The following is a 27,708-nucleotide window of genomic DNA, read 5'->3' as shown; positions in this document are numbered from 1 at the left end:
CCCTCCCCAGAGCCCCAGGCTTCCTTGTTTACAGTCAACCTAGGGGAGGAGGGGAGGGAGGGGAGGGGGAGAGGGAAGGAGTGGCTGCAGGGGAAGGCTGGGCGGCTCTATCCAGCTCCAGCTGGGCCTCAAGTCTCAGAGCTGCCACCAGCAGCAGGCTCAGGCACTGGGCTCCCAGGCGGGCACTGCACCATGGCCATGGAGATAGACAGCAGGCCTGGGGGGCTCCCCGGCAGTGGCTTCAAACTAGCCGCAGCCCGAGAGCACATGCAGGCGGTCACCCGAAACTACATCACCCACCCCCGCGTCAGTGAGTAGCCCTTCCACCACAGTGGGTGAGGTCAGGGTGGGGAGCTGAAGTGGGCTGCCGGTTCCTGGGTCCTGCTTCTTGCCTCAGAAAAAGAGGGGGGCCAGAGACGTGGGGAGACCCAGAGAGCTCTCTGTCCAGCAGAGTGATGCAGTGGGGCCACCTCTGCAGGTGAAGGGATACAGGTCCCCAGCCCAGGCTACCCCAGAGGAGAGGGCTGGGGAGTAGCTGTTCATCAGCCCGATCCTACCATAACACCCAAGTCCAGAGGCAGCTCCCAGTTACCCCTGAGCGTGCTGTGTGCTGTTCACTTGCTCTTGTGTGAACGTGCATGTACGAGGAGTGTGCACCCTAGCACTCAGCATGACGGGGGGTGTGATTAAGTGTACTTGGAGTGGCTTGTGTGTCAGTGTAGAGTGTCAGCGCTCTCAACGTAATAGGTGCCCCTGTGTGTGTCACGTCAATGGGTGCATGCGTGTGTGTGTTCTGGGAAGGGCGTCTGTGCATAAGCAGGAAGGAGCAGGTGTCTGGGGGTGCTTCCACCTTCACGTGGGGTGAGGAAATGTGTGACTGTGCATGCTTATGCACTCAAGGTAAAGGTGTGTGTGTGTGTGTGTGTGCTGCACACACACGTGCTTAGGTGTGATGTGCATGTGTGCATGTGTGCTTATGGAGCAAGCACGTGTGTATGTGTGCCGGCAGCGTCACAGATCTGAGTATGACAAGTGGGTGTGCAGTGGGGATAATGGTGAGTGTCCAGGTGTGGGGCATGTAAGTGTCCACAGGAGCAGGGATGTACCCTGGTCAATTTCAGAAGGGAGGGCCTACGTGTGCTTCCTGTGCCTGTCTTGCAAGGGTGGCCCAGATGTTTGGGGCAAGGTCCAGAGGACCAAAGGGAACCCCTGCATCTCCTTGTCCAAGGTCACTCTTCCCGGCCTAGTGAATTCTCAGGCTGCCTTGCTCACTGGAGTAAACCAGCCTGGCCAGCCACAGCTAAGCAGAGCCAGCAACTCCTAACAGGGAGTGTGGCGTGAGGGGAAGTGAACCTAACACAGCCACCCACCTCCCTCTGTCCCTCTGTTGCTATTTAGGCCAGAAGAGGAGGTGGGGTGGACTCAGAGGGCAGTTGAGGGGTGAGATCAGAGCAAAGGGGCCCAGGGGCACATGGGAGGAGAGCCCTGGGGTGCGGAGCACCTCCTGAGGCCTGAGGCAGGTGCTGAGGGTGGAGCACATTCCAGCTGAGGAGAAATGATGAGAATGCGGTGGGTCAGATTTCTCAAGGAAGCCCTGTAGGCCCTGCCCCATGGAGGTGGTGGGAGGATAGGAGGTCCACATTCTCCCTAGGCCAAGGCTAGGGCCACCAAGGCCCAGAAATATGCAGTCAGAAATATGGCCCCTTGGGTCCAGAGCCCAGGTCTGGAGCCCTGAGCTGGGATGTCTGACTCTTGCCGGTCTGTTGCGATGAGCCCTGCTCCCTGCAGGCCGTCCCTCTTCCCTGTGGCCACCAGGGAGCTGCCAGGTCTTGAGTGTGGTGTGGGATCCCCACCTTCATGTTCTGCTTTCCTTCTTCCTAGAAAGTGCCCCCACCTCCTGACACCCAGGGACCCTGGAGATACCACCTAACCCCACACTCCTCTGGGCAGGATGACCCAAGCCTGGAGCCACCTCCAGCCAGCTCCTTCCCAGCCAGCCCCTTATTTATAGTCAACGTGCCCTGGATGTTCTGACCCAGACTGGAACCCAGGGTGGCAGTGCCCCCTCATGCCTCCCATGATGCTGGCTCCATATGGCCTCCACCCAGGAGAATGAGTTCATCCCAACAACTCAACAGCAGACCCAGAGCAAAGGTCAGGGCAGGGGAGCCCGTCCAGGCTCTGCTCCCTGCCAGCACCTTTACTTCTGCTGCCCATCAGTGTCCTCACAGGATGCATCAGCCCAGCCTCAGCCCAACCCAGATGCTCTAGCATCCCCGGGGCAGGCTCGGATTCTTCGGTGTACCCCTTTACCCACAGTGTCTCCCAATTCCCTGCCCCTGCTTCCTCCTCAGGTGCTGGGGGGTTTCTCCCTGGGGGCTGTGGACAGGCACAGGACTGGAAGGGTTTGGAGATCCAGGGCTGCACCCTCAGTACACTGGCAGCAGGGCTGCTCTGCCCCTCTCTGCCTGTCTCCTCCCCAGCCTGGCCTCCTACTCTGGGTCTGCAAGCACTTGCAGACAGGAGAACTCTGGGTAGAGACAGAGCCCAGGAGAAAAGCTGGGGAGCCCAAGGGCAAGGAGGCCCCAGGGCTGGCTGGGCCATGGGTGAGTCCAGGTGACTTAGGCATTCCCTTACCTGAGGAGGTGGGTTAAGAGGCCTGAGACTTTAAGAGTGATTTCACTGCAGTGGCTGATAAGAGGATTGGCCAGAAAAGAAGAGGCACCAGAAAGGGTGGAAGCAGCATGGGGAGCTGACCCTGGCAACATCCACCTTGGGAAAGAATGGTCCCGTGTGCCTCCCATGGAGCCAGAGTTGTTCCCCAAGGCCCTTGGCTCCCTGGAGCTTCATCTGTTTGGTCAGACGTTGGGCTTGGGGGGTGGAGGTGCCCAGCAGGAGCAAAGATCAAAAAGGACAAGCTGGCAGCCTGGTTGGAGGGATGAGGCCGGGTCAGATCCCCGAAGATCCCCCAAACCACTGGCTTTGCCGCCCCGCCTCAGTTTCCTCAACTGGAAGGGCAAGGAGTTACAATGGAGAGAGTCCCAACCAGCAGGGTCTTGGGCTGAAGAGCCCTCAGCTTCCAGCCCCTGCCCTCCCTCCCCTAATCCCTCCAGCGGGATCAGGGAGGAGGTGCGGGACCTGCTGCCCCGGGCTTGCCCCCACCCTGGCCTCACGCATGGGCGCCTGTCTCAGCCCTCTCCCAGGACGCTGCAGGTGTGGCTGGGCCAGCGCTAATTAGTGGACCGCGCGGGAGCCCCGCTGAGCCTTTGACAGAAAAGGCGGTAGGGAGGTGGGGGCAGGGAGGCGCTCCACCAGCCAGAAGTCCGGAGCGCAACCCAAAGTGTCAGCTAGGACAATGGAGAGGGGGTGGGCCGGGCAGCTGGAGGGAGTGTCTGCAAAGTCTCTGGAAAGCTGAAGGAAGGAGCGCCCCTTGGGTCTTCCCATCCAGCCCTCTGCCTGTGGCACTGCACCCGCTTCCGCTTCCGTCTCCAGGGTCTAGGCGACACTCGCAGGGTGGCAGAGTGGCCATAATCGCTGAGCGACGCAGGATACCGTCCTGAACTGTGGTGTGTCCTAGGAGAAACCAGCCCACTTTCTGGGCCTCAGTTTGCCACTCCATGCAAGGGACACATGGAGGTGGGGGTGTCTGTGTACAAACAAAAGGCCTGGCTTGCAGTCAAGGACGCCCATGTTGCTCAGTCCCCACTTTGACTAGTGTCCAAACCAAATAGCCTATAAGAAAAGATCAGTCTGTCCTAACGGGAGAGGCAGAGCTCTAAGACGTCTGAGGGGAGAGACATAATCCCTGCAGAGTCCCAGTCTACAGTACTGTGGGACAGCAGAGGGGAAAGGGCCAGTGGGCTGCAGTAGTCAGTCAAGGGCAAGGCCTTGTAGGATGTGCATAGTCCAGTGCTGAACACAAATAGCTGCCGACGTGGATTATCTGCAATGAAGGGTCCAGCCCCTGAAGCGATGTGTTCACCCAGAGTCAGGCCTGGAGGCTGTGAGAAGCCAGGGAAGGCAACTCACAGCAGAGGCTGATGTGCTAAGATGCTGAGCTTCAACATCTCACCCAGGTCACCCAAGTGGCCTGGCCGGGGAATGCATCTGACTCCCAGAGGGCCTGCGGCATGCACTTTGCAGCTGTCTCTAGGCCCCTTCCAGCCCAGCCCCTCCTCCTGCAGAAGGGCTGTGTGGATCCCCTAATCCTCTGTCCCCCATCACCACTCTGCTGCTGCCCCCCCTCCCAGGTGGAGTTGCTGGATGTCAGGGTTAATGGGGATTCTACATGACAGGGGCTGTGAAGTGGGGAGCAGCTGTGAAGCAAGGGAGGAAGTTGAAAGACTTGTCTCCGGAGGCGGTGGAATTGGAAATGATTCCCTGGACTTTTCTGGTCCTTGGGCCCCATCCCCTCCCACACCCCCACCTCCCTACCCAGCCCACCCACCCTGCATCTTTTCCTCCCTGCTTTCTTCCCCCGCTCAGCCCTTTGGCAGGTGTAGCATGCAACAGGCCACCTCTCCCTGGGGCTTATAAAAATGAGGGTCTCCCCTGCCTGCCCCACATCCTCCTGCTTGCACAATCCACCAGCAATCCAGACAATCTCATCCAAACACCCTGTGGGTGCGGGAGTACTGTGGCTGTCGAGAGGTTTTTTATTGGTGGGAAGGGTAGTGCCCCAGCCTCTGTCTCCTGCCCTTTCTCGTTGATGGGGATCTTCCTGTGCCCACCAGCGCCTTAGCCTGGCCTATCCTCTTTCTCCTCTCTTCTTCTCTCTGTCCTCTCAGGAAGTATGGCTGGTGCTGGGGGTGTAACCCTTCAGGCTGGTCAATGGGACTCTCATTTGGTTTGGAGGCTTGGGAAGGTCGGGAAGGGGCACAGAACAGTTCTAATGTGGGAAGTATGGGAAGGAGCAGATGGGGTCAGTTAATGCCTTTCCTAATCCATTCCACAAAGATTTCTTTTTCTTTTTCTTGCTTTTTTTTTTTGAGACAGGGTCTTACTCTGTCACCCAGGCCGGAGTGCAATAATACTGCGATCAGAGCTCATTGTAGCCTCAACCTCCATGGGCTCAGGCCTCCTGAGTAGCTGGGACCACCTCAGCTTCCTGAGTAGCTAGGACCACGGGCATGTTTCACCATGCCCCATGCCCAGCTAATTTTTTAATTTTTTTGTAGAGACATATTGCCCAGGCTGATCTCGAACTCCTGAGCTCCACCCACCTCAGCCTCCCAAAGTGCTGGGATTACAGGCTTGAACCATTGCACCCATCGAAGTATTTCCTGAGTATGCACCACATCCCCAGCACTGTTCCAAGAAGTGTGACACAGTGATGAGCACCACAGACGATGTCCTGCCCTCCTGGAGGTGACAGGTGTTCCTGCACCGAAGGGAGCCTGGTGCATGCCAGCCCACTGCCCTCCTTTCTGTTCCCCAAAGGCTCTGGATGAGTTCTTTCTCACCTCTGCCAGAGGTGTCCTTTCCCCAGATTTCTGGGGGCTGGCACCCCTTGACCCTGAAGGCTCAGCTCAAACGGCCTTCCCGTAAGATGCTTCCTCCAGGTGCACACAGCCTGGTCTTCCCTCCCACTCTCATTCACCCATCCTGATCTTTCCCTTAGGAGCACCCACTGCAGTTTGTCGTTATATCAGTTGCTCTGCATCCTTCTTTTAACATGTAGGCGCTTCACATTTTCATTTGTCGTTTTCACTTGCCTAGCTTAGTACATAGAAGGCATCCATGCAGTAGATATGCTTGAAGAAAGGAAGCCAGGAGGAAAGGAGGAAAGCAGATCTTGGAGGAAAGGAGAGGGAGAAGTGGAGAGCTAGGCGGAGCCTTGAGGTCTTCCAGCACCCGAAAGTCTGAGAGTGAAAAGTGTTAGTCTTCAGGGGAGGCTGACGGGCGGCCCCAGAGGGGAGCTTCCAGAGGGCAGTGCGCCCAGGCTCTGGGTGTAGCCATCGGAGGCCACTGAAGCCAGAGTAGAGAGGGCCAAGGAGAGGGTGGAAGGTAGGGAAGGAAAGCCAGCAGTGAGTGGGGGGCCATGCTTGTGAGGGGAGGAGCTAGAGAAGGACTGGGTCTAAGCAAGGGTTCTTTAGGACTGGAAACATCAGAGCTTGATGGGAAGGTGAGAGAGAGAGAGAGGAGAGAGAGAGAAAGGGAGGCTCTGGTCCTTCAGTCCATGGAGTCATCTCTGGGCCTGGTTCCCGGTGCAGGGGAGGGACCAGCTATGAAGGAAGCAGGGACACCTCCTTTGTGGGAATAGAAAGGAAGAAGACGGTGGCTCAGGTGCAGGCCGGGTAGGTCTATAGGTAAGTTTGAAGGCAGGGCTGAGGGAGTTCCCCTGCTGTGGCAAAGCGCAAGCTGAACTTGGCTTTGGCAGTCCTTGAGGCCTGAAGTTTTCCAAATGGTCCTTACACTTGGAGGATCCTTATAAAGATCTGTGCAAGAATCACCATGCCCAGTGGACTTCCTAGTCCAAGTCTTGGTGAAAAGAGCTTAGATCAGACAAAAATAAGAAATTTGATTGCAGATATCCAGACTGGAAAGGGGAGGGACTTTTGGTTTTTCTTTTTCTTTTTTTTTTTTTTTTGAGATGGAGTTTCGCTCTTGTTACCCAGGCTGGAGTGCAATGGAGCGATCTCGGCTCACCGCAACCTCCGCCTCCTGGGTTCAGGCAATTCTCCTGCCTCAGCCTCCTGAGTAGCTGGGATTACGGGCACGCGCCACCATGCCCAGCTAATTTTTTGTATTTCTAGTAGAGACAGAGTTTCACCATGTTGACCAGGATGGTCTCAATCTCTTGACCTCGTGATCCACCCGCCTCGGCCTCCCAAAGTGCTGGGATTACAGGCGTGAGTCACCGCGCCTGGCCTGACTTTTGGTTTTTCTTTGACATGGGGTGGCTCAGGACCAGGCTTGCCCAAAGCAAGAGGGCAAGTGAGCCGAGAGCCAGTGTGGTCCCTCAAGAAGCACAAGGTGGGGTCCCAGCCCCAGCTCGGCCACAGACAGTGCTGTGTGGCCCTGGGCAAGGCAACTCACAGTTCTGGGCCCCATTTTCCTCACCTGTGAAAGAGGGGTTGGGCCACTCTGTGTCCCGCCAGCCTGTGGCTGACCCAGCGGCCTCACAGACCCCCTGCCCACCTTGCCAGGTGCCTTCATCTCAGGAGTCTCATCTCATTGGTGCCTCCCAAGAACCCCAGAGAAGGGCACTGGTTTCTCAGGACTATGGGCAAGGGACTGTCCCAGGTCTCTCAGCTAGCCCCTAGCAGAACCAAACCCAGGCTTCCTGTCTGCCAGTCCCCAGCTTCTTCTATGGGAGTTAGGAAGCATTTCTTGACATCTAACCCAATTCCCCCTGCAAGCTGAGCTCATTTCCCATGTGTGGGTCTCTGCAGCCACTACATCTGCAGGCATTTTCCTCCTCCTTCCCCTGTCTTTTCACTTCCTCCCCTTGCACGCTGAGCACCCAGTGAACCTGGGAGTCCAGGAACCTTGTGATGAGAGCAGAGGCCCTGTTTGGTTTTTCTCACTGACACCTGCACCCCCTACACACACACACACACACACACACACACACACACACACAGAGAGAGAGAGAGAGAGAGAGAGAGAGAGAGAGAGACGCGCGCGCACACAGAGTGCTCAATAAGTGTGGGGTGAATGGAGGAAAATGCCATCCTGGTGAGGGCAGAGGAGGGCACTTTTCGGCCACAGCTGGGGGCCAGAAGCTTTTGGAAAATGCTCAGAGTGAAAGAGGAGGGAGTGAGTGAGGTGGGGGTGGAAGCCAGAGGGGAAGCAGCCTTGGGGATGAGAGGCCTCTGTGTGGTGGGGGCAGACTCTCAGGAGGCCTCTGCCCTCTGCCGGGCCCTCCCCCAACCTCCTGCAGGTGTCCGAGCAGCGGGGGCCCTGCGGGCAGGGGCATGACCCTTACAGCAATGGTGGCTGGCCCTGTCACAGCTAATGACCCTGACGGCCCAGGCTGGGAAGGAGGTGGGGTGTGGAGAGGAAGGGAAGGCAGAGGATGCCTCTGTGTGTGTGAGCAGGGTGTTTGGGGTGAGACCCCCTACTCACCCCCGCCCCTCCCCCAGCCTACAGGACCGTGTGCAGTGTGAACGGGCCCCTGGTGGTGCTGGATCAGGTCAAGGTAAGACTCTCCCGCTGCCTCCCTGGCACTAAGGCCAAATCCCAGGGCTCCCCTCCCCTGCCCCACAGGATTTCTTCTCAATTACCCTTTCCCCTGATGGCCCCCAAGGCCTGCTCTGTTCTCTCTGTCCAGGCACCCACTCCCACTCTCCTTCCCTGGCTGTATCCCCAGCCATCCAAGCTTCCTCTTCCCTGCCTTTTCAGTGAAAACATAAAAACCCCATGGAGGCCCAGCCCTCACCCTTGGGAAACCTGCGTCTACCCCAAACGAGCTGTCCTGCCTCCGTTTCCCCATCAGTAGCATGAGCATACCTAACCTCCACAGAGGAAGGCACGGTTGTACCTAACCAACTCAAGGGCTAGACTCTCCCCACCTGTGACTCCCTCAGGCTCTTCTTTTAAAGGGGAAGAGGAGGAGGTGGCAAGTCAATGCCAACCAAAACTTCTAGGGATCTTGATGGCTTCCAAAGGCCTTTGGAATATCTCAGTCTCAGCAACATGGGTGGGAAGTGAAGTGGGTCCCACAGAAGGTAAGTGGGCTGTGGGCTATTTTGTATCCCCTGGGAAACTGGCAGACACTGATAGTATTTTGAGTCCTGAGGTTGGGAATTCTTGAGCTATGAAGAGTCCTGCAAAGGTAACAAGATAACTCTCTTATCCTCCCTCCACCAACCAGCCCCAATCCCTCAGTCTCCCACCCCAACCCCTAGCTGAGCAAACTGGAAGTCTGGGTGCCCCTTTGACCCCTCTTGTCCCAGACCTGACACTCGCTAGTGCCCACGTCTGTAGCTCCCTGCCACTCCACTGCTACCTTGTTACAGCCATGGCCCTCCTATCCTCTCTCCATCCGCCAACCCTTCAGATCTGACCCTTGCATCAAATTCACCTAGGGCTCCCCAGTGCCCTCAGCTTTCAGGCCTTTCCTATGAGGGTGGCTGCAAGCCTTTCTGCTCACCCTCATTACTCTCCCTTCCCTGTTTGGAAACCCATGCAGTGTCTGCAGGGGGCTGCCATTTGAGATCTCTGGGCATTTGCATATCGTTTTTTTAAATGCGATCAGTAAAGTATGTTTATTAACTAAATAATGAGCCCTCACCTCCAGTTTCACTGCCATAATTTTAAAGTAGTGATGAGCACAAATACTATTTTGAGATAGCTGCAACAATCGTAATGTGATATGAAAACATCTGTGATTTCTGATGGTGACAAAGTCCCAGGTACTGTGGAACTGCTAATCTACTGTGGTTTGTTCCTTACCTTCAGAACTAGAGGAAACACTAAATTTCTGTAAAGGTTAATGAATGTAGAAATGTAATTTTTCCATCCAAATCACAGAACCCCTGAGTTCTCTCTGTAGACTCTGAGACAGGTTCCAGGCAAAGAACACTTCTCACAATTAGTTGAATGAGAGGATAGAGTATGTGAAAAGGAATGACAAAGACTGAAGGCTTGTGTCTGTGCATCTTACAATGGACACACAATAATTGTACATATTCCTGGGGTACACAGTGATGTTTTGATACACACAAGGCATAGTGATAAGTTGGGGTAATTAGCATATTCATCATCTCCAGCATCCTTTCTTTGTGTTGGGAATATTCAGTATCCTCTTTCTAGCTATTTGAAGCTATATGTATGTGTGTGTATATATATATATATATATATGTATATTTGTTAACTACAGTCATCCTATAGTGGTTTAGAACACTAGAACTTATTGCTCCTGGCTAGGTGTTATTTCGTGCACAGACTTTTCCCTCTACCTCCTAGACTCCCCTTCCCCCTTTGCCCTCCCTCTGACTCATCCCCAGGGTTGCGAGGTCACCTTCGCCTGGATGCCTCTCCCTCTTCCCTACCTTTTGTCATCTTATTAGTGGCATCTATTGAGGCACTTGGTCAAGATCTGGCCACGTATCTCCTCCCTGCCCCTCCCCACTCACGCCATGCCCTGTTATTGGCCATGAACTGTGTTTGGTTCGTCTTTAGCTCCAGAAGCCCAACACAGCATTTTTACTGAACACGTAGGCTGCAGTAGGTGCTCAGCATGTTTGCCCAAAGGAAAGGTGAGTACATTGATGAGATAAATGTATGAATAAGTAAGTGTTAGCATGACTAGCTGTGGACCTGTCAAAACCTAAGCCAACTATGTTAAAGAAATCAGACCTGGCCGGGCACAGTGGCACGTGCCTGTAATCCTTAGCACTTTGGAAGGCCGAGGTGGACAGATTACCTGAGGAATCTGTCAGGAATTTGAGACCAGCCTGGCCAACAAGGTGAAACCTTGTTCCTACTAAAAATACAAAAATTAGCCAGGTGTGGTGGCAGGCATCTGTAGTCCCAGCTACTCAGTAGGCTAAGGCAGAAGAATCGCTATAACCGGGAGGCGGAGGTTGCAGTGAGCCGAGATCACACCACTGCACTCTAGCTTGGGCGACAGAGCAAGACTCCATCTCAAAAAAAAAAAAAAAAAAAAATGAGACCCATTTGTTGCTAGCAAACAGATTCTGAGTTCATATGGACGCTACTGCTTGGCCCCCTAGTATAAGGGATGCCCCAGAAGGAAGTGTGGCTGAGTAGTTAAGTGTGGCACACTGGGGTTTTCATTTTCATCCCAGCTCCATCCCACTCTTTTCTCGTAGCTACCTGGCAACCCTAGATCAACAGCATCCGCACCACCCAGGAACTTGTTAGAAATACAAATTCCCAGCTCTACCTAAGACTGACAGAATCAGAAGCTCTGGGGATAGGGCCCAGAAGTCTGTCCTCACAATTCTTCCAGGTGAACTGATGCTCAAGTTAGAGAACCAGCGATCTAAAATTGTAAATCTCAGTTTCCTCATCTATCAAATAATAGTATGGTTATTGTGAGGGTCACATCAGACAAATGTAGTATTATTCTCCCTTGAGAACAGCCAGCAATATTTCTGCCTGGAATGCAGAAATGCTATTAAGCCTGATTAAACAGTTGGTGCCACCTCCTGCCCCCTCCCCGCCCCCGATGCCACCTCCTGCCCCTTCTCCGCCCCCACCACACTCTCCACCAGACCTGCCATTCTCCATGGGACCCAGTGTGTCATGGAGTCCGAGCCTATACAGGTGTTCACTTTCTCTACTGTAAAATGAGGCAGACCTAGGAAACCAGAACTAGGTCCCCAGACCTGTGGTTCTTCGACTATCGGATGCATCTGTAGCTTTGGCAGAGAAAAATAACTGGGTGGTGGAGGCACCTCTTCGCATCCCTCTCCGCTGCATCCCTCTCCGCATAGCTCTTTCCCTCTTCCAGAGTTTGGCAAATGCTACAATTCTGTTTCTACAGCGCCACCTTCTGCCCACATTGAGTCACTCAGGCAATTACTCTTCTGCTTCGGTCCTCAAACGTAAGAACGTTTGAGGGAAGAATTTTGGGTCGGTCAGAGATTCTTAGCTCAGGGAATTAGGCCCTTGAAATTGTGTGCAGCCCTTTGAAGGTATGTATGAATGTGCCTGTGCATTTTTCTGGTAAGAGTTTCTACAGTTTTGTCTGATTTTCCAGGGTTTGTGATCTATAAAACGCCAACTCTGATTTGTAGAATTTGAACAAGCATCAGAATATCAGGGAGGCGGAGGAGGGGTGGAATCTTCTGCGTTAACAGGAAGATTGCTGGGCCCCACCCCAGAGCTCTGATTCAGCATGGTTGGGGTAGGAGGCTCAAGAATGCACATTTCTATCAAGTTCCTAGGTGATGCTGCTGGTATGGAGACCACACGGAGAACCTCTGTTCTGGAAAATCTTCGGACTTCTGTAGCCTATGACTCAAATTTGTCCCTGTATAAGAATTGGAGTAAGCACTCACCTTAACCACCAGACTCGCTCCCCAATGCCTGTGGTTACTTTCAAAAGAGTCTGCATCAGCTCTGAAGACAGTTTCCAAAGAGGCGTTCCCACACTGCCCTGGCCATTGTCGGCAGGAGGGACCTTAGAGGCAGCACTCTTGTGCACAAATCCCGAGAGGCTTGCTAAGAACTTCCAGTCCTCCGTGGGCCCGCAGCAGCTCCCCTGCGCCTGGCCACGTGCCTGTTGCGAGCTGGGTTGACACTCCAGCACGGGGTTACATTGCACGGAATCGTCCCCTCTCCCTGTAGCCCTCCTAGTAACCGACAGTGAGAGCTGATAGGCTCAGGCCTGCTCAGTATGCGGTTGGGAAATAGCGCCCCTTAGGATACAAGCTCCTGGACTCGCTATCCCACCGGAATTCTCCCTGGCACTCACTGGCCTAACTGGTCATGAGACCCCACCACCCACAGGAACAACAAACAGCCAGCACACACTTAGAGCCTGCAGCTTTTCCTAAAGGTTCCAGCACTACACCCTCCATGCCTGGGCGTGAGGACCTGATGGCTGTTCCCCAGATCTGACCATAATCTTTGCTATTTGAAGTTCATTTTCTAATAGCTCACACCCCTATCCTGCTCACACCTTGCTGAGAAATCGGGCTCTCCGCCTCTCCCCTCAAGCCCTTAAGGTATCCTTCAGGGACACACAACGCACCTCTATCCTCTCCACTCTCCCCTCCCGCCACCCTGCTGCCCTCACCCACATCAGCCCACATGAAAATGATCACTTTTAATCACTCCACCGCCTGAGTTCTTTGGAGCACCCTCTGGCCTGTGCTCTACTCTGCACAGCAACTTTTCCCCTGAGGTTAAAACAGCCTTCGGTCACCTCCAGGGAGCTGACAGACAGGCAGGGTCTGTTTTGAATGGAGACACAGATCAGCAGATGGGAGAGGAAAACGAGCTGGGACGTGTGTTCCTCGCGTTTCCGGGTGCTGGTTGTCCGTGCCCCTGGGCTCCATCTTGCGGTTGAGAACCCGAGACGCCTGGGCATTGGCAGCTCCTCCCGCCTCACAGCCTCCCTCCCGGGCCTGCCTCCTTCACGCGGAGGCCCCCGCTCCGCCAGGCTGAAGGGTGGTTTGGGGAACCACAGGGGCACCTTCCTGGCATCCTCTTCACAGGACAAGGAGGGACCCAAGCTAGAGCTTCCTTCTGTGTGACTGTCAGAGCTGCAAACCTTCTAGTCTCAAGTTCGACCAGCAGGGGTTCCCTGGTGGAGTGGGCCCTGCCTTGGTCACGCCTTGCTGGAGAATTGGACCCTCCGCCCTTCCCCCTCAAGCCCTTAAGGTCACTAGTTTGTGGCCAGAAGGTGATATAAGGATAGTAATGATAATGATCATCCCCAGCACTGTGCTGTAACATGTCCTAAAAAAATGTATTATATTTTAATTGCAAAAATAATACATGCTCCTTGTAACTTAGTGAAAGAAAAGACACATAAAGTTAACTATCTGCCCCTAATCACTTTATTCTCAGCCCCAAAAGATCTTGCTGGATACACTCAAACACAGGCAAGTATGTTAGAGGTTGACCCTGGGGTCAGTCCCTTGAGAGCCAAGATGCTCTCCGTGCGAGTGACGCATTCTTTTGGATACTGGCGTAGCGGGCGATAGTATGGATGTACTGTAACCTGCTCAGTCATACATTTTTGATAGACATTCGTGTGTTCCCAGGTTTTGCCATAACAAATAGTACAACAATATTGTATCCCTTTTAAACGGACGCTTTTGTGGTTATGGGATAGATTCCCAGAAGTGGAATTGCTCGTTCAAATACTTTTTTATTTCAAAATAGATATTGACAGTTTGATATTGGGACAGTTTGATATTGGGACAACCTTTCCGCCCAGAAAGGTTGTGGTAATTCACATTTCCACCAACCAGGTGTGAGATGACCCACTTCCCCACATCCTTGCTGGCCCTGAATATGTTCTGTCTCTGTAATTTTGCCTATCTAGAAGATGAAACTAGTAGTCTTGCTAATTTTGTTTATGTTTCTCTAGGAAAGTTGAGTATCTGTCCATATGTTTACCATTTCGATTTCGCTTCGTATGAAGTGAAAATCTTCATATGAAGCAGGTTAGGCATACAGGGGGTCCTTGTTTATTGCTCACAGACTATCTTTTGCCTTTTTGTTTCATTTATAATATCTCTGCTGTACCGAAGTTTAAAATAGTCATAGGATCACATACCTTTGATTTAAAGCTTCTGAATTTCTTGTCTTGCTTAAAGACAATTGCTCATCCGTCTTTTAATGGGATTATTCAGAAAGACAGGAAAGAAGAAAAGCTCTTCCAGCATTTTTTAAAAATTGTTTTGGCTTTTTAAAATTTTTTACATGCATGGAATGTATTTGGCTTTATGATGTGGTTATCTTTTAACAGGATGCCTCCTTATCTTCTATATATTCTTTCCCCCTGAAAATTAATTAACGTACAACATTTGTTCTATAATAGTCCTGTAAAATCTGGGATCTTTTTCTGGGCTCTTTTGTCTTTTTTACTGATCTGTCTACCTCATATCAATTTATTGTTTGACTTCAGTAGCTTTATAGCAGGTTTTAATATCTGATAAGGCAAGTCCTCTCTCTCTCTGATCTTTTTCATAGCTATTTTGGCTATTCTCATTTATGTGCACTTTAATCAATTTATTAAATTTTAAAATAAACAATAATTCATTCGGGATGGATTAAATTTATATACTTTTTAAAAGGATTCATGTTTTTAGACTACTAAGTCATTCTGTCTTGGAAGACAAAAATGTTCTTCATTTGTTTAGGACTTGTTTTATGTTATCCCATAAGATTTTGTTTTTTTCATTATTATTATTTTTTTTTTTTTTTTAAGACAGGATTTCACCATGTTGGTCAGGCTGGTCTTGAACTCCCGACTTCAGGTGATCCGCCCGCCTTGACCTCCAAAGTGCTTGGATTACAGGCGTGAGCCACCATGCCAATCCTGATTTTGGTTTTTTCTTGTACCTTTCTTGTTATATTTATTTCTAGCTATTTTATGAGTTTTGGCCCTATTTTGGGTGGGATGATTTTCTCCATTGCCTCTTCTAACTGGTTACTACTAAAATAGAAAAAAAAAATCAGGGGAGAATGATTTTTATATATTTATCTTATAAACAGCTGAATTATGTTATTCATCCTAAAACATTTTTCTAAACCAGAGCCTCTTGAGTTTTTCTAGATGTATAATATAATCTGCAAATAAAGGGAACTGTGTCTCTTTTTCCATCAGCATAATTTTACTTTACTTTTTATTTCAAAACAATTTCAATTTTATGAAAATTTGCAAGTGTTACTGTGGGTGTAGAATTTTTTTCTGAATTTTTTTTTTTTTTTTTTTTTTTTTTTTGAGACAGAGTTTCACTCTTGTTGCCTAGGCTGGAGTGCAGTGGTGCAATCTTGATGCACTGCCACCTCCACCTCCCAGGTTCAAGCAATTCTCCTGTCTCAGCCTCCTGAGTAGCTGGGATTACAGGTGCCCTCTACCACACCCAGCTAATTTTTGTATTTTTAGTAGAGGTGGGGTTTCACCATTTTGATCAGGCTGGTCTTGAACTTCTGACATCAGGTGATCCACCCACCTCTGCCTCCCAAAGTGTAGGGATTACAGATGTGAGCCACTGTACCCAGCCTTCCTAAATCTTTTGAGGGTACGTCATGTTCAAGTACTTCAGTGTGTATTTCCTAAAATTAAGATATTATTTTATATAACCACAGTGGGGCTATCAACTTCTGAAATTTGCTGATACAATGCTTGAATCTACCATCCATATTCCAATTTATCAGGTAAGCTCTGTCCTCAGCCTCAGGTAAGCTGATAAATTGGAATACAGCCATTTTTTTTCACTCCAGTATAGGATCCAGCCTGGGGTCAGGTATCGCATTTAATCGTCATGTCTGCAAGCTTCCTATCATCAGGAACATTTTCCCACAGCCTTTCTTTGTCGTTTGTGAAGGATACAGTCACTCCCACCACCACCTTTAAAAAAATAGAACATTCTCTATGTATGTTTAATTTTCTTTTTTCTTTTTTTGATCTTCCTGTATAAACAAAAACTTCCAAAACAATATTAGGTAACAATTGTAATATAGGTATCTCTGTCTGTTACTGATTTTTATGTTATTGGAAACGAAAATAACTTTAGCATTTTACCATTTACAAAGATGTTGCTGTTGGTTTTGGTTAATAGTTTAGTGTTCAAGTAGTTGTTTTATATAGAATTGTATTAGAAACAGATGCTTAACCAGGCACAGTAGCTCATGCCTGTAATCCCAGCACTTTGGGAGGCCAAAGTGGGCAGATCACCTGAGGTCAGGAGTTCGAGACCAGCCTGGCCGACATGATGAAACCCCGCCTCTACTAAAAATACAAAAAAATTATCTGGGCATGGTAGTGCATGCCTGTAATCCCAGCTACTTGGGAGGCTGAGACAGGAGAATTTCTTGAACCCGGGAGGCAGAGGTTGCAGTGAGCCAAGATCTCACGATTGCACTCCAACTTGGGGGACAGAGCAAGACTCTCTCTCAAAAAGAAAAGGAAACAGATGCTGAATTTTATCAAAAGCCTTTTGGCTTCCATTTACATAGTCTTATAAGGTTTTTCTTTTAATCTATGTTGATGAACTCTCTATTGTTATGAATTTTGTCATCAAATATTGACAAATTCCCTAATGTTGATTGCTCTAGTCTTGCCCTCTTGGATTAAAGCCTACTTGGTCATACATGTTTATTTAATACACTGCTTTATTAGACTAGTAATTTATTTCTGTATCTATATGAATAAGAGAAATTGATCTATAGTTTTCCTTTTGGCACTATCTTTACTGGATTTGGGAATTGGGGGGCTTTCTATTTGGTAGTTGTTTCCTTCTCATTGTTATTCATTTTGTTTTATTAGTTTAGCTGATTCCTCCAGTACAAGGCTGAATAGAATGAGAATAGCAGGCATTCTTGTTTTGCTCCGAATTTTAAAGGGAATGTTTTATGCATCATGTCATTGAGTATCATGTTTCCTGTAGTGCTTGTTTGTTTGCTTGTTTTTTGTTGAGACAGGGTCTCACTCTGTCACCCAGTGCAGTGGCTCAATCTCAGCCTGCTGCAACCTCCACCTCCCGGATTCAAGTGATTCTCCTGCCTCAGCTTCCCAAGTAGCTGGGATTACAGGCACCTGCTACCACACCTGACTAATTTTGTGTTTTTAGTAGAGACGGAGTTTCACCATTTTGGCCAGGCTGCTCTCGAACTCCTGACCTCAAGCGATCTCCCCACCTCAGCCTCCCGAAGTACTGGGATTACAGGCATGAGCCACCACACCCAGCCAAAGAGTTCTGTACATATGCTGGCTATTACCCTGATTTTTAAAATTCCTGATCTCTGGAAGGACTACTTGAGTCCATTCCAGTCCCACACCACTGGTACTGAAGAATATCTGGAAGCAGAGAGTCTCTCCTGGTGTCAGCAGAGGGAAGCACTTTGCCAGTGTGTTTACCCCTAGTCCAGAGGGGCAGAAACAGTTATGCTGTCCAGGAGCTGAGGCAGCCCAATCATGACTACATCTTTATTGAGCTTTTGCAAAGTGCCAGGCACCATGCTAACACACTTGCATATATTATCTCACTTTCTCCCTGCAGCAGCTACAGGAAGTAGGCATTATTATTATTATCCCCATTTTAAAGATGAAGAAACTAAAGCTCATTATTTAATGACATACCTATTTAATGAGTTACTGAAATCATAAAGTAACTTCCACAAGGTCAGGCAGCTACTAAACTTCAGAGTTTCAATTCTAACCTTTGGTCTTGCAATTCTAAAGTGGGTGCAACTGCCTCCCAAACAGAATTCAAATGTTCACGTTCATTTCCACAAGTGTCTGAGTGCAAGAGGGGAGAGAGCAGCTTGATGCTGGGCCAGGGAGGACCGCGGGAGGAGAAGGGACTTTGCCTCTGGTCTCACTGCCACGTAGCTGCTCTCCCTCTTGCCAGTTCGCCCAGTATGCAGAGATCGTCCACTTCACCCTCCCAGATGGGACTCAGAGGAGCGGGCAGGTGCTTGAGGTGGCTGGTACCAAGGCAGTTGTTCAGGTGAGTGGGATCAATGGGATATTGCCTAGTAAAATCAGTGAATGAACTCATAAAGTTTCCACACTCTTACAAACTCTGAAGGCCAGGAATGGTCCATTTCCCTGAGAGCACAAAACATGCCCAAAATGGGTAGCCCCATTCCCTCCAGCAAGCCCCTAAGTGGAGAAACACCCTCTTCTTCCCACAGGTGTTTGAAGGAACATCAGGGATAGATGCCAGGAAGACCACTTGCGAATTTACAGGGGACATCCTACGAACTCCGGTGTCGGAGGACATGCTGGGTGAGGGATGGGGAAGGGCAGGGATGGGGTTACTCCTTTGCCCTCCCGGCCCAGTTTCTCTGACCAAGCCCTCAGCCCACTACATTGTCATTTCCCGTTCACATGCCTGTCTCCCTGGTGTGCTCTTTGAGGTCTCGGGTTTGTCTTCTTCTCTCTGATCCCTGACCCCAGTTCAGGGTCTGACATACAGGTATTTAATAAATGCGGAAGGCAGGTTCAATAAACGAGAGACATAGTAGGTAGCCAGCTATTTGGAGCCAGACTGAAAGGGACTGCTAAGCCTTGAATATCTCCTAATTCTTTCCCAAGACCTGCCGTACCGGGCCTGACCCTCTCCTGTCTCCAGTCCTGGAATCCCCAATTAGTCATTGTCCTGGGCCAAGGCCTTGCCTATAAAGGTTTCCAGGAGAGGAAGGAAGACTCCCACGGGAACAGTCACTGTAGCTGGCTCTCTGGGTTACCTGTGAGCCGTGGGGGAGGGGGACACGGGGCACTCCTTTGCAGAGTGGCTGGAAGCTGATGGGCTCGTGGAGGGTAGGCAGCAGTGACGGACACAGGGCAGCCTGAGCACCCTCCGACACTTCTCACCCACTCTCAGGTCGGGTTTTCAATGGCTCCGGCAAGCCCATTGACAAGGGACCAGTGGTCATGGCGGAGGACTTTCTGGATATCAATGGTGAGTGACTGGAGGCTCTGGATGGCTTCAGGACCCAGCCCTAACACCTTCCCCACCCTTGGAAGTTCTGCCCAGACTCACAGGCAGATCAGATGTGATGGGACGGCAGCAAAGGCCTCTCTATCCTCAGATCTTCCGCGGAGCCTCAACTCTGCTGCCAACACTCCATGTCCATCCCCTGTAAAATGCCATCATCATTGAGCAGTGTTCTGCACCTGCCCCAAGGCCATAATGCTCCTGCCTGTGGCTTCTGTCCACAATCCTGAGAGTGAGCTGTGGTGCTCTGCCGGCTCTCGTCCATTCAAGTGAGCATCTTCCCGAGTCCTCAAACCCTATCCGACAAGTTTACTGAGGACACACCGGAGGCCCATGGGGGCCCGTGGCTTGCCTTGGGCCACACAGAAAGTCTGTGGCAAAGCACAGAAGACTCATCTGCTCAGACGGGAGGCGGAGACACACGCAGGCCCTCCAATCCCCACACCAGTACCTGGAGGGCTCTGCTCCCTCAGGCCCTGGAGCCTCAGCCTGAATTTCTGCCTGCCTGCCACTTCCAAAGCACAAGGGCAACACTGTCCAAGGTAGCACTGGGCCTGTGGCTATTTAAATTTAAACTAATCGAAATAGAAGGAAATCCATTTCAGAGCCACATTTCATGTGCTCAATAGCCACTTGTGTCTAGGGCTACATCAGGTAGCACAGCCAGAGCACGTTTCTATCATCGCAGAGTTCGTCGAACGGTGCTGCTCTGGAGTCTGGGGCAGGGTGGAGGACGATAGGGAAGGGTTTGAACCCCTGAGCATGGATCTGTGATCACCCTCTCCCAGGCCAGCCCATCAATCCGCACTCCCGTATCTACCCCGAGGAGATGATTCAAACGGGCATTTCTCCCATTGATGTTATGAACAGCATTGCCCGCGGCCAGAAGATCCCCATCTTCTCAGCAGCCGGGCTGCCCCACAATGAGGTGAGGCCTGCAGGGCCAGCAGGCACGGCTCGGGGAGGGACAGAGAAGAGGCTGGCCCTGCTGGGCCAGTGAGGACGGCTCCTATGCCAAGCAGGCAGGGGGCTGGTTGGACTGGGGTCACCAGCATCCAGACTGGCAGCTGTCCCCAGGCAGTTCAGGGACTCGGGGCTTCACGACATTTCCACCATGTCCAGTCTTCAAGCTGCCCCAAGTTGGGGAGCCACAGGGAGCTCCCAGAATAGAAAGTCCTGCTTGGGGCGCTCCCAGCCCCGACCGCTGTCCTTGCACTCATCTTTACTCACACGCTCCTGCTTCTCTCCAACCACCAACAGAGAACAGCCGCCTCCTCTCAGAGCAGCTGGTGTGACAAGGTCTCTAGATGCTCCTGCAGCCACCTAGCATCCTGACCACTCAAAATGGTCTGAGTGATCAGAGAGCATAAGTGCCCCACCCTGCTGCAACCCCTCCTTCCTGGCTCTGGGCATGGTGTCTGGGAGTTGCCCACACCCTGCAGGCCCAGGGCAACTCTGCCCAGATAGCTCCCCAGAGGCTGTGGAGAGGTGTGGGGCTGCCCTATGCCAGGCCGCCCAGACCCATGCGGAGGCAGGTGCTCTTTGGAACTGTTACTCTGTCCTGCCTCTCATGTCAGGCACCCCCAGCCCACTAGCAGCCACACAATAGCCCCCAACCCCACCCCAAGAAAGACTGTAGCACCGGGAGCAGCCCCTTCACCTCTCTGGGCTTGGATCCCTCCCACTAAAGCCCATGGGTCAGTGGTGCTCAGTGGGGTGGGTGTCGGCTCTGGCTCCGGCTCTGACGTCCTCCTGCCCAATCCACTCTGCCCTAGATTGCCGCTCAGATCTGCCGCCAGGCGGGGCTGGTGAAGAAATCCAAGGCTGTGCTGGATTACCATGACGACAACTTTGCCATCGTCTTTGCAGCCATGGGGGTGAGGGGACTTAGCAGACTGGCAAGTTCTGGAGGCTGTGAGCAAGCAGCCTGTCTCCCTCAGCCACTGCCGTAGCCTGATCTGATGCGGAAGCCATCAGAGTCCAGGCCAGTCAAGAGGGGTGAGGATGGGGGCAGTGACCAGGAAAATGTGTCCCTTAGGATGTCCCAAAGGCAATCACAGTGGTAAGATGAGTCCTGGGTGGCCTGAAGGAGGGGAAGCCAGGGGATTTGGGGAAAAAAGATAGCTTCAGGAAGGGGAGGCCTGGGAGGCCAGGGAGGCGGGCGGAGCAGCAGCTGGCAACAGGAGGGGACAGGGATGGCACTAAGCAGAGCTGGACTTGAAGAAGTCTCAGCCTCTCCGGGGGCATCTGACGAGGCCCTACCAGGACGGGGGCAGCAAACCCAGCGCCTTCCCTTTCAAGCCCCAGGATCATCCCATGGCCATGATGCCTTCACCCACTGCAACTGGTAGCTGTTCAGTCCACAGACTTTCCTGAGGACAGATGGGAGGGTCCAGGCCCTGCCCTCAGGCCACAGGCCCCCACCTCCAGCCCACCCTGCTGTGTGTCCAGGTGAACATGGAGACAGCCAGATTCTTCAAGTCTGACTTTGAGCAGAATGGAACCATGGGGAATGTCTGCCTCTTCCTGAACTTGGCCAATGACCCCACGTGAGCTCTCCCCTGATGCCCAAACTGCCCTCAGGTGGGAAGACGCTGTTCCCTTCCAAGACCTAGAGTACCAGGGCTCCTGGGCATCCCAGAGCTACAGCCATGGGCCAGAGCTGAGAGAACAACCCTCATTGTGTAGATGGGGAAACTGAGGCCTGGGAGGGGCTAGGGAAAACCCACAGACAGAGGGCGCCAGACCATGACTCTGCCTGCTGTCTGTGCCTTCTGCTCTTCCAACCCATATCGAGCCCCCATCCCAGCTCAGGGCTTTTCATCTCCCTGTCATATCCACAAAGTCATCCCAAGGAGATCATTTCCCTAAACATTTGTTTAGAAACACTGCTATTTTTAAAGTATAAAAAATGAGAGTTTAAATCTGGGGGTCAGGTGGATGAATACAATTCTAATAAACTGTATTTCTGGAGGGTACTCCAGATAGTAAATAATAGAATTCTGGAGCCTTTGGTGACATCCCCAAAGGGAAGAGTCACAAGTCCAGAGCTGGGAACTGAGAGGGTCTGAAGCTGAGGTAGGGTGTTCAGGAGCCCTCCATGTGGGAAGGGTTCGTAGGGCTGGCAAGCAGAGGGACAGACACATTAAGTGTGCTTGCAGCAGTGAAAGGGATAGTGAGAGGAGCAGTGAGAGGGACAAAACCGTCCAGAGGACACAGAGGGAGAGTGCTCCAGCTGACCCAAGTGTGGGTCCCCTAGGGTAAGACAAAGCTAAAGCAGGTGCCCCCAACTCATCTACAGGGTGATATGCCTGAGTCCTTCACCTTCAGCCCACAGGGGACAAAAGGTCACTCTCATCTTCATCAGACACTCCTAGCCCTGCCTGGCTTTTCCCACGCAACTTGCCTCCTGGCCTCAGCCTCTGTCCCCTTTCCTACCTTGGACAGTAGGCAAGGCGTGTGTTGGAGTCTGCCACCTCCCAGGAACAATTGCCCTGGCCTAGAGGATGGGGGCAGGGGCTCATCTTCTCCATTCCTATGCCCCCATGCACAACACCAGCTTCCCAGTTCACCTTGCACGCAGCCCCCAGGCTCTGCGGAGCATTAGCTCAGGCCTCCAGGCTCCCTAAACACCTGGCTTCACCTCCAGGATTGAGCGGATCATCACCCCGCGCCTGGCACTCACCACTGCTGAATTCCTCGCCTACCAGTGTGAGAAGCATGTGCTGGTCATACTGACAGACATGAGTTCCTATGCAGAGGCCTTGCGGGAGGTGAGCTGGATGGCAAGGGGTATCTTATCCCTCCCTAACCCTCCCTAAGCCTGACACCCAAGGGGTCACCCTGCAAATACAGGGAAGCTGGTCCATCCAGGCCTGCCCCAGTCCCATGAGTTCCAGGGCTTAGTCTCAGCCTGGCCATTCCTCCCCTGCTCCCTACTCCATTTCTCACAGGGTCACTGAACCTCCCACCCACCCTTCCTAGCTTCAGCCTCTCGCCCCACTTCTTACCCCAATGCCCATGGTTATTGCAGGTCTCTGCTGCTAGAGAGGAGGTTCCTGGGCGCCGAGGCTTTCCTGGATATATGTACACAGACCTGGCCACCATCTACGAGCGGGCGGGCCGCGTGGAGGGTCGGGGTGGATCCATCACGCAGATCCCCATCCTCACCATGCCCAATGACGGTAGCCTCCTCACAGCCCACTATGCTCCAGAGCTCGCCTGCCCTCCCTTTTCCAACCAGACACTTAAAGGGCCCAGGTTGCTTGGCACAGATGTGCAGCAGTGCCTTTCCTCCATCAAGATAGCCACGGCCCTTTCCTTCACCATCCATGCCTCCCACACACCCCTATCACTCCTGTGAGGGACACAGAACTCAGGTGCCCTGAGTGTTTGGAGACCTGGGCCCCACGCACACTGACACCAGTGTGTTTTCTTGTAGATATCACCCACCCCATCCCAGACTTGACGGGCTTCATTACAGAGGGACAGATCTACGTGGATAGACAGCTTCATAACAGACAGGTACTAACTACCCTGTCCCCATCCATTTCCTGCTCTGACCAGAGAAACACTGAGGAGCAGATGTTCCACTGCCCCCAGGCAAGAATTAGGAGGGGCCAGCCAAAACGAACCCCAAAAGGAGACAGCCACAGAGAAGACTGCATGGTTCACAGAAAGAAGACAGGCCTGAGCGGAATTTGGCTTACCTGGCTCTGGGATCTTGAGAAGATAATTTCATCTCTTGGATCCTAGGTTTCCTCATCCATAAAATGGGAATAATAAAATGTATCACCCAGACGCATTAGGGAGGATAAAAATAAGCTGGCATATAGAAAGCATCTAGCAGCTAGTAAATACTAGCTATAACTATTTCCCTTCCTTTTCCAGTTATTTGCTTTGGTGGGCAGAAAACAACTGACACACATCCATCCTATGTGTAGCTTAAAGGCGACCCCCATGACTTTTTTCTCTTTGTTTCGCAGGGTTTTTTTTCTTTGCAGCCATTAACCATTAAGCTTCATACTGGCTTTTGCCCACATTATCAAAGATTTTGAAATACTGAGCCTTTTATTAACTAATGCCATGTCATCTACCCCCTCCACTGTTCTGTCTAGGGCCACATGTAAGATATCCCCGCATGCCCAAGCCCTAGAATCTGTGGGAGATGGGAGAGGCTGGGTGTGGCTGTTGACCCCTGGAATGTAGGATCAATGAGGAGCTTCTCCTGAGCGCAGTGCTGGGACAGGGAGAGGAAAGCTCTCCACCGCTCCCTTTTTCTGCTCCCTCAGATCTACCCTCCCATCAACGTGCTCCCTTCGCTGTCTCGGCTGATGAAGTCGGCCATTGGGGAGGGCATGACAAGAAAGGACCATGGAGATGTCTCCAACCAGCTGGTAAAGAGGAGAGGGCCAGGGGGCTGGTGGGTCCTCTAGTTTCAGAAGCTGAAGGTCTGAGCCCCATCTGAAGGACAAGCTTTTCTCCTGGCTAAATTCCTCCCCAAACGGGGTCCCAGCGTAGCCAGGTTGAGGGCTACTGGACTCCCGTGGTAAGCCCGCAGCAGCCAGCGACGCCTTGTCCCTTCCCCAGTACGCCTGCTATGCCATCGGGAAGGACGTGCAGGCCATGAAGGCGGTGGTTGGGGAGGAGGCGCTCACCTCCGAGGACCTGCTCTACCTGGAATTCCTGCAAAAGTTTGAGAAGAACTTCATCAACCAGGGTAAGGCGCATCGCTGTCCTGGAGCCAGCAACCTCGTCACCCTCCTCCTGCCCCACACACATTCCTAACCCTCCCTCCCACTCTGTCCCTAGGCCCCTATGAGAACCGCTCGGTGTTTGAGTCGCTGGACCTGGGCTGGAAGCTGCTGCGTATCTTCCCCAAGGAGATGCTGAAGCGCATCCCGCAGGCGGTGATCGACGAGTTCTACTCCCGCGAGGGGGCGCCGCAGGACCCCGCGCCCGACACTGCGCTCTAGTCCGGCTCGCCGACATCGGCCGGGACCCTACCCTCGGCGCCCGGGTCTCCCCGCCCTCGCCACCTAGACCGGCCGCCTCTGCGCCGCCCTCCGCCCTCCGCCGGCTCCGAGGTGCGGGGGCCGCGCGCTTCATCCCTTTCCCTCTCTCGGTTTCTTTCCCCGCGCTCCATCCTCCCTCTCGACTCCTGGCGCTGCGGAAGATCCGAAGCTTGTTAACTCTCGCTCTGACGGGAGCCTCTGTATTTTCATGTTATAGGCCACTAAATAAAAATAAAAAGTAAGTGAGACGAATTTATCTTCGTTGAAAACAAGAGTGGCAAAAGAAACATAAAGGAAAGGAAAAGATAATTGTTGAAGCTGGGAGCTGGGGTGATGAGTACATGGAGTTCATTAAACTATTCTCCGTACAAAAAAAAAAAAAAAAAAAAAAGGCCGGGCGCGGTGGCTCAAGCCTGTAATCCCAGCACTTTGGGAGGCCGAGGCGGGTGGATCACAAGGTCAAGAGATCGAGACCATCCTGGTCAACATGGTGAAACCCCGTCTCTACTAAAAATACAAAAAAAAATAGCTGGGCATGGTGGTGCGTGCCTGTAATCCCAGCTACTCAGGAGGCTGAGGCAGGAGAATTGCCTGAACCCTGGAGGCGGAGGTTGCGGTGAGCCGAGATCGCGCCATTGCACTCCAGCCTGGGTAACAAGAGCGAAACTCCGTCTCAAAAAAAAAAAAAAAAAAAAAAAAAAAAAAAAAAAAAAAAAAAAACCAGCGCGGAAGCTGAGCCTGTTGTCCCAGCTACTCTGGAGGCCGAGGCGGGAGGATCGCTTGAACTTCTGGACTGTCGTGCGCCATGCTGACATGGTGTCCACACTGAGTTGAGCATCAATATGGTGACCTCCCGGAGCCAGGAACCAGCAGGTTCCCTAAGGAGGGGTGAACAAGTCCAGGACTGAAACCAAGTAGGTCATAACTCCAGTGTTGATCAATAGCCACTGCACTCCAGCCTGGGCAACATAGAGAGACTCCGTTTCTTTAAAAAAATATTAAAAATTAAATTTAAGCTGGGTACAATGGCTCAAGCCTGTAATCCCAGCACTTTGGGAGGCCAAGGCAGGGATCACTTGAGGTCAGGAGTTCGAAACTAGCCTGGCCAACATGGTGAAACCCTGTCTCTACTAAAAATACAAAAAAAAAATACAAAAAAAAAAAATAAGCCGGCTGTGGTGGTGCATGCCTGTAATCCCAGCTATTAGGGAGGCTGAGGCAGGAAAATCACTTGAACCCAGGGGGCAGAGGTTAGTTACAGTGAGCCGAGATCGTGCCAGTGCACTCCAGCCTGGGCAACAGAGTGAGAATTCGTCTCAAATTAATTAATTAGAAGCTACATTAATTAATGTAGCTGACAATGGAATTTTTCTTAGGAAAATAATTGAGAAACCGCTTGATAGACTGGTTGTGATAGTTCAAGCCTGTAATCCCAGCACTTTGGGAGGTTGAGACAGGAGGATTACTTGGGCCCAGGAGTTCAGCCTGGGCAACATAGTGACACCCCACCCCTGTATCTACAAATACTATTTTTAAAAATTACCTGGGCCTGGTGGCACCACCTGTAGTCCCGCCTGAGGTGAGAGGATTACTTGGGCCTGAGAGGTCACGGCTGCCATGAGCCATGATAGCACTACTGCACTCCAGCCTGGGCAGCAGAGTGAGACAGGGTTGCCCACTCTCTCAATAACAAACAAACAAATATCTTGATAAATTTCATGTGGAATGTGAGCTCAGGAGCCTTGGAGGGGACAACAAAGGCCACAAAAGATGTGTGTGACTCTAATCATCTCTGCCTGAGAGATGCTAGGGAGAATTTGGTTTGCTCCAGACAGGAAGGGAGGAGAGTTGCTAGGGAGATACCCTGAAGGACATGGGGGGCATGAGTGCAGAAGGCTGAACAAAGATCCCCAGTTAAGAAATGGATGAAGAGCATTCTATAAATTAGGCTGCCTGATGTTCCTTTGAAAGCTGCTAACTTTTCTGTAATATAAATCCCTCCTCCGTCTCCCCTGCCCCATCTACAGTGAAATCACGAATGCTTCCTAGGAAGGGGAAGAAGGGTGATTTGGGAGGATAGAACTTCAGCAAAGACCTGAGTTTTGTTTTTAGGTAAACGTGTTGTAGATGAGGTCAGAATTATTGAATCAAGAGCTAGCATCAAAGGAGGCCCTCCCGATTCCCATTCCCAAGATAATTTGCAGCCATCTTGGGGAAAGCTTTGGATGTCCATAGGGCAAAGAGTTGTTTGTATTTAATAACAGCTTTATTGAGGTATAATTCCCATACCATACAATTTACCTATTTATAATTGTATGAGTTAAGCTTTTGGTATATTCATGGAGTTGTGCATCCATGGCCACAATCATATTAATAACATTGTCACCGGGCGTGGTGGCTCAAGCCTGTAATCCCAGCACTTTGGGAGGCCGAGGCGGGTGGATCACGAGGTCGAGAATTCGAGACCATCCTGGTCAACATGGTGAAACCCCGTCTCTACTAAAAATACAAAAAATTAGCTGGGTATGGTGGCACGTGCCTGTAATCCCAGCTACTCAGGAGGCTGAGGCGGGAGAATTGCCTGACCCCAGGAG

General features: G+C 51.7%; 1 protein-coding gene across 1 annotated transcript; it reads left to right on the top strand.

The window, feature by feature from the left end:
- Positions 1–110: 110 nt before the first annotated feature.
- ATP6V1B1 (ATPase H+ transporting V1 subunit B1) lies at positions 111–25,837 on the top strand. The gene is made up of 14 exons (XM_003922640.3): positions 111–310; positions 8,088–8,143; positions 18,009–18,107; positions 18,295–18,388; positions 18,987–19,064; positions 19,889–20,028; positions 20,876–20,977; positions 21,552–21,649; positions 22,750–22,873; positions 23,134–23,284; positions 23,542–23,624; positions 24,392–24,496; positions 24,690–24,819; positions 24,912–25,837. Exons 1-14 carry the CDS (start codon positions 193–195, stop codon positions 25,073–25,075), a joined length of 1,542 nt encoding a protein of 513 aa, XP_003922689.1. The 5' UTR covers positions 111–192; the 3' UTR covers positions 25,076–25,837.
- The last annotated feature ends 1,871 nt before the right edge of the window (positions 25,838–27,708 follow it).

This window comes from Saimiri boliviensis, chromosome 1 (assembly GCF_048565385.1).
Source record: "Saimiri boliviensis isolate mSaiBol1 chromosome 1, mSaiBol1.pri, whole genome shotgun sequence".
Taxonomy (NCBI): Eukaryota; Metazoa; Chordata; class Mammalia; order Primates; family Cebidae; genus Saimiri; species Saimiri boliviensis.
Note: the sequence above shows the minus strand (reverse complement) of the source record. Positions and strands in the feature narration are given on the sequence as shown.